This window comes from Vombatus ursinus, unplaced genomic scaffold (assembly GCF_900497805.2).
Source record: "Vombatus ursinus unplaced genomic scaffold, bare-nosed wombat genome assembly UNPS02014837.1, whole genome shotgun sequence".
Taxonomy (NCBI): Eukaryota; Metazoa; Chordata; class Mammalia; order Diprotodontia; family Vombatidae; genus Vombatus; species Vombatus ursinus.
The window spans coordinates 5,917,256-5,924,409 of record NW_020954615.1 but is presented as its reverse complement, the minus strand read 5'-3'; the positions used below and the strand labels follow the sequence as shown (position 1 = coordinate 5,924,409).

The 7,154-nt window shown below is 33.8% G+C and overlaps 1 protein-coding gene across 1 annotated transcript in view; it reads right to left on the bottom strand.

Moving 5' to 3' along the window:
- Positions 1–7,154, bottom strand: part of DOCK5 (dedicator of cytokinesis 5) — a 245,450-nt gene that overhangs the window by 106,384 nt on the left and 131,912 nt on the right. Inside the window, exon 13 of the mRNA XM_027839938.1 lies at positions 646–771. Coding sequence (XP_027695739.1) covers positions 646–771 — 126 coding nt within the window. The remainder of the gene's footprint in view (positions 1–645; positions 772–7,154) is intronic.

Below are 7,154 nucleotides of genomic sequence, written 5' to 3'. Positions count from 1 at the left end.
TTTTTTTTTTTTTTTTTTTTTTTTTTTTTTTTTTTTTTTTTTTTTACTATTATTGCTTTCTGGAAATGCTGTTGATTTTATAGGATTATTTTATAGTTTGCATCTTTACTGAAGCTATTGACTCAACGTTTTTTTTCCCCCCCGATTCCCCAGGACATTTTAAGCAAGTCGTCATGACATCAGAAAGTAGTACTTTGTCTGGGCTTTGATGCTATGGCTAACATTTCTAGAGCCACAGCCAACCTTTGCAATGTTTGGAGATATCTATCAAATCTCCTCTGAACCTTATGATGGGGTAACACAAGCACTCCTTCTAGATAGCTGGGAATATATTTGAACAGAAAGAAACATTTTGCACATAGCAAGGGAGAAGTCATTGAAATGGAAATTCTAGGACATAGATCACTGAAAGATTTTTTCCAAATTTAATAGGGGGATGGACAAAGACAGACTTTTAGAGCCTGAAAGTCCTAGCCTCTAAGGAACCTGAATGTTTGGGGGTTATTTTAGGTCTTCCAATATCCTGATGGGGAATAGTCATATGAACATAAAGGAATTTCAGTACTTCTAGCTAGCATTCCTGTGACTTCATAAAATTAATTCAACTAATACTGGAAATGGAGTCATTGTTGAGGCTGAGCTTACCTGGAAGAATGATTTCAGGGAAACCCATTTTTCGGGCTATAGCCGTGGTCCTGTCAACTAAGTGTGAGAAATCTTTCTGCACTTGTGTGAGGTCACCAGGGAGTAGCTTCAGGGAAACCCAAAGACCTAGAAAGAAAGGAGTGAACAAAATGAAGGCACCAAAAAGGGCTGCATTTGAAACAATGGTGTCTGGACAGGTAGAATGGGACAAAAGGTGAAGAGTATTGGGTTTGGAGTCAGAAGACCTGTGTTTGAGTTCCACCTCTGCTAATTCCTACCTGCATGACTTTGGACAAGTCACTGAATCTCCATGGACCTCAGTTCCTAATATGTCAAAGAAGAGGATTGGATTAAATAGTCTCTGAGGTCCTTTCCTGATCTAATGATATAAGCACTCAGTCTAAAGATAATAAATTTATCTAAATCATTCAAATCTCTGTCTTCCTGGAGGAAACAAACTACCTTCAGTCATCAGAATGATAATCTTATGAAATGACTGTATTGGTTTTTAGTATAAATTAAAAACTCTCACCAATGACTCATTTTTTCAAAAAGCTTTGTCCCACCCCCCAAAAGAAACAGTAATACAAATTGACAAAGACAAAGGATTCTTCATTTGCATACCTATGTGCTTTTGTTGCAAACTTCAAATCATTGAGTTTTACCTTTCTTTTGATTTTTTTATAACATGACTTCTTAAAATTTCAAGCCACCATATGTCCTTCTCACCCAGGGCCATGGTGAATAAATACTAAACTGGCACTGAAAAAGCTAGGCAGAGTTGTAATTTGCATTCTTTGTGCCTGGGGTAAGCATGGAAGCTTTCCCTAAAATAAACTTTTTTTTCTGGCTTATTTCTTAAAAATTATTTTCATTTATGTCATTAAATATTTCCCAGTTATATGTAATTTTTTTTGAAGAATCATTTTTTTTTAAATTGGAGTTCTGAATTATCACCCTTTGTGAGAAGGCAAATAATTTGTTATTGATTATACATGTGAAGTCACAAAACATATTTCCATACTAGTCACATTGCAAAAGAAAACACAAACAAAATAAAACAGTAAAATAAAGTAAAAAAAAAAAAAGTAACCTTCAACCTGTACTCAAAGTTCAACATTTCTCTCCCTGGAGGTGGATAGATTATTCAGCATGGATCCTTTGTAATTATCTTGTATAATAATCTTGATTAGAATGCCTAAGTCTTTCAGAGTTGATCATTGGAGCAATATTGCTGTTACTATGTACAATGATCTCCTGGTTCTGCTGACTTTGCTTTGCATGAGTTCATTTGTCTTCCCAGGCTTTTCTGACACCATCCTGTTCATTATTTTTTATAACACAATAGTATTCCATCACAATCATATATCACAACTTGTTCAACCATTCCCCAATTAATGGACATCCTTTTGATTTCTAATTCTTTGCCACCACAAAAAGTGCTACTATACATATTCTTGTACAAATAGGTCCTTTTCCTTTGATCTCTTTGGGATACAGATCTAGTAATGGTGTTGCTGGGTCAAAGGGTATGCACAATTTTATAGCCCTTTGGGTATAGTTCCAAATTGCTGTCCAGAAGGGTGGGTCACTTCACCAATAGTGCATGAGTGTCCTAATTTTTCCATATCTCCTCTAGCATATGTCATTTTCCTTTTCTGTCATGTTATCCAATCTGATGGATATGAGCTGATATCTCAGAATTGTTTTAATTTGCATTTCTCTAATCAGTAGTGATTTAAAACATTTTTTCATGTGACTGTTGATAGCTTTGATTTCTTCTTCTGAAAACTGCTTGTTCATATCCTTTGACCATTTATCAACTAGGGAATGGCTCTCATTTTAAAAAATAAATTTGGCTCAGCTTCATATGTATTTGAGAAATGAGGCCTTTATCAGAGAAATTTGCTGTAACATCCAGTTTCCCATTTTCCTTTTAATTTTGGCTGCATTAGTTTTGTTTGTGCAAAACCTTTTTAATTTCATGTAATAAAAATTATGTATTTTATTTCCGATAGTTCTCTCTATTTCTTGTTTGGTCACACCTCTTCCCTTATCCATAGGTCTGACAGGGCCTTTTCTCCACATTCTGCTAATTTACTTATGATATTATTCTTTATTTCTAAATCATTTATCCATTTTGACCTTATCTTGGTATATTTTGGGAGATGTTTGGTCTATGACTAGTTTCTGCCAAACTGCTTTCCTCTTTTTTTTTGCGTATGAGGCAAGTGGGGTTAAGTGACTTGCCCAGAGTCATACAGCTCGTAAATATTATGTGTCTGAGGTCACATATGAACTCAGATCCTCCTGACTCCAGGGCCAGTGCTCTACCCACTGTGCCACCTAGCTGCCCCTGCTTTCCTCTTTTCCCAGCTATTTTTGTCAAATAGTGAGTTCTTACACCAAAAGTTTGGATCTTTGGGTTTATTAAACACTAGATTACTGTGGTCATTTACTACTGTGTATTGTATACTTAAATCTATTCCACTGATCCACCACTCTATTTCTTAGCCAGTACCAGATTGTTTTGATGATTACTGCTTGGTAATATAGTAGAGCAGCTAGGTGGTACAGTGAATAGAACATCAAGACTGGAGTTGGGGAGACCTGAGTTCAAATCTGGCCTTAGACGCTTACTAGCTGTGTGACCTGGGCAAGCTACTTAACCCTGTTTGCCTCTGTTTTCTCATCTATAAAATGAGCTGGAGAAGGGAATGGCAAATTACTCCTATTTTTTTGTCAAGAAAACCCCAACTGTAGTCATGAAGAGTTGGACATGACTGAAAAATGACTGAACAACAGCAACAACATAGTTTGAAATCTGGGACTGCTAGGTTGCTTTCCTTAACATTTTTTTTCATTGATTCCCTTGATTATTTATTTATTTATTTGTTTATTATGACTAGGCAATGGGGTTATGTGACTTGCCCAGGGTCATACAGCTAGTTTAAGTGTTATATGTCTGAGGACTCATTCGAACTCAGATCCTCCTGAATCCAGGGCCGGTGCTCTATCCACCATGTCACCTAGTTGCCCAATTACTTTGATTCTTGACCCTTTGTTCTTCCAGATGAATTTTGTTGCTTTTTTTTTTTAGCTCTATAAAACAATTCGTTGGTAGTTTGATTGGCATTGCACTGAATAAGGACCTTAATTTAGGTAGGATTGTAATTTTTATTATATTTAGCTTGGTCTACTCATGAGTAATCAATCAGTTCTTTAGATCTGTCTTTATTTGTGTGAAAAGTGGTTTCTAATTGTGTTCAAATAATCCAGTCTTAGCAGGTATATTCCCAATTATTTTTCATTGCCTGCAATTATTTTAAATGGAATTTCTCTTATTCTATCCCTTCCTGTTGGGCTTTGTTGGTAGTATATAGAAACGCTGATAATTTTTGTGGATTTATTGTATATCCTGCAACTTTGCTGAAGTTGTTAATTGTTTCACCTAGTTTTTCAGTTGATTCTCTAGGGTTCTCTAAGTATGCCATCATGTTAAGTGCAAGGAGTAATAGTTTTGTTTCCTAATTATTTATTTTTATTCCTTCAATGGCTTTTTCTTGTCACATTGTTATAGACAGCATTTCTAATACAATATTGAATAATAACAGTGATAATGGACATCCTTGTTTCACCTCTGATTTTATTGGGAAGGCTTCAGGTTTATCTCCATTACAGATAATTCTTGTTTTTGGTTTTGGATGTATACTACTTATCATTTTAAGAAAGGCTCCATTGATTCCTGTGCTTTCTAGGGCTTAATAGGAATGGGTGTTGTATTTCTTCAAATGCTTTTTCTGCATCTATTGATAAAATCATTTGATTTTTGTTGTTATTGTTATTGATATTGTCAATTATGCTGATAGTTTTCCTAATATTCAACCAGTCCTGCATTCCTGGTATAAATCCCACCTGGTCATAGTGTATGATCTTTGTTATATACTGCTGGAATCTCCTTGCTAGTATTTAAAATTTTTGCATCAATATTTATTAAGGAAATTAATCTATAGTTTTCTTTCACTGTTTTTTGGTCTCCCCGGCTTAGGTATCAAAACTATATTTGTGTCATATAAGGAATTTGGCAGGATTCCTTCTTTATCTATTTTTTTTAATAGTTTGTATAGTATTGGGACTAATTGTTCCTTAAATACTTGATAGAATTTATTTATAAAGCCATCTGGTCCTGGGGATTTTTTTTTTCCTTAGGGAACTCATTGATAGCTTGTTCAATTTCCTTTTCTAAAATAGGGTTATTTAAGTATTCTATTATCCTCTTCTGTTCATCTGAGTTTTTTTAATTTTATAAATGTATAAATTTTAAATAATTTTGAAAGAAATATTCATCCATTTCACTTAGATCATCAGTTTTATTGGCATATAATTGAACAAAATAACTCCTAATTGCATAATTTCATCTTCATTGGTGGTGCATTCACCCTTTCATTTTTGATGCCAGTAATTTGGTTTTCTTTCTATTTAAATCAAATTAACCAGTGGTTTATCTATTTTATTGTTTTTTTGAAATAAAACCAGCTCCTACTTTTATTTATAATTTAATTCTTTTTAAACTTTCCATTTTATTAATCTCTCTTTTAACTTTTAGGATTTCCATTCTTGTGTTTAATTGGGGATTTTCATTTGATCTTTTTCTCGGTTTTTTTTTTGTTGTTGTTTTATGCCAATTTATTAATCTGCTCTTTCTCTGTTTTATTGATTTAAAAGTATGAATTTCCCTTAAATACTGCTTTGGCTGCATCTCACAAATTCTGGAATGTTGTCTCATTGTTGTTATTCTCTTTAATAAAATTATTCATTCTTCCTATGATTTGGTCCTTGATGCACACATTCTTTAGGATTAGATTAGTTTTTAATTTATGCTTCCACGGCCCTTTATTAAATGTAATTTTATTGTATTATGGCCTGAAAAAGGTTCATTTAATATTTCTGCTTTTCTTCATTTGGTTGTGAGGTTTTTATGACTTAATACATGATTAATTTTTGTGAAGGTGACATGTACAGCTGAGAAAAAGGTATAATCTTTTCTATTTCCATTCAGTTCTCTCCAGTCTGCCATATCTAATTTTTCTAAGGTTCTATTTATCTCCTTGGTGTCTCACTTATTTTATAGTTAGATTTATCTAGCTCTGAGAGGGGAAAGTTGAAATCCTCTGACAGGATGATTTTGCCATTTATTTCTTCTTGTAGTTCATTTAAATATTCCTTTAAGAATTTAGACACTATGCCATTTGATGCTATATGTTTAGAATTAATGTTATTTCATTGTGTATGGTTTTCTTTTAGCAAAATGCTGTTTCCTTGCTTATTCCTTTTAATTAGGTCTATTTTTGCTTTTGCTTTATCTGAGATCATGATTACTACTCAGCTGAAGCATAATAAATTCTGCTCTAGCTTCTTATTTTAACTCTGTGTGTCTCTCTATTTCAAGTATATTTCTTGTAAACAACACATTGTTTTATTCTGGTTTCTAATCCATTCTGCTATCTACTTCCATTTTATGGATGAGTTTATCCCATTCACATTTACAGTTATGATTACTAATTGTGCATTTCCCTCTACCCTATTTTATTTTGTTTATCCTTCTCCCTTTTTATTCTGTCTCTCTTCTAAAGTTGGTTTTGCTTCTTTTATCCACCCTCCCTTTTATCACTTCCCAGTCTTTTTCTTATCCTTTCCCCTTTCTACTACTCTGCTGGGTAAGACAGATTTCTACTGCAAACTAAGTATGTGTATACATTTTCCCTCTTCGAACCAGTTTAGATATGGATGAGGTTCAAGTGTTGCCTACATCCACCCCCATTTCCCACTCCACTATAAAATTTCTTCCTTATGTTCCTCTTTTATGTGAGATAATTTCCCTCATTCTTCTTCTTCCTTCCCCCTTTTCCCAGGGCACCACTCTTTCTTATCTACCCATTTTTTAAAATATCATTCCAATGAAACTACTTACTCCCACACTCACTTTCCATGTAAAATCCTTCTAACTCCCCAAATAATGACAAAGTTCTTAAGAGAAACATGTATCATCTTCCCATATAGAAAGGTAAACAGTTTAACCTTACTGAATTCTTTATGATTTCTTTTATGTTTAGCTTTTTATGTTTCTCTTGAGTTTTGTACTTGAAAATCAAATTTTTTTATTTAGCTCTGGTCTTTTCATCAGGAATGCTTAGGAGTCCTCTACTTCATTAAATATTCATTTTCTCCCTTGAAGGATTATATTCAGTTTTTCTGGGTAGGTTATTCTTGGTTATAATCCCAAATCTTTTGCCTTTTGCAATATCATATTCCAGGCCCTCTGCTCCTTTGATGTGGTAGCTGTTAAATCTTGTGTGATCCTTACTGTGGTTACATGGTATTTGAATGGTTTCTTTCTGGCTCTTGAAGTATTTTTTCTCTGACCTAGGAGCTCTGGAATTTGGCTATAATATTCCTGAGAGTTTTCATTTTGGGATCTCTTTCAGGTGGTGATTGGTGGATTCTCTCAG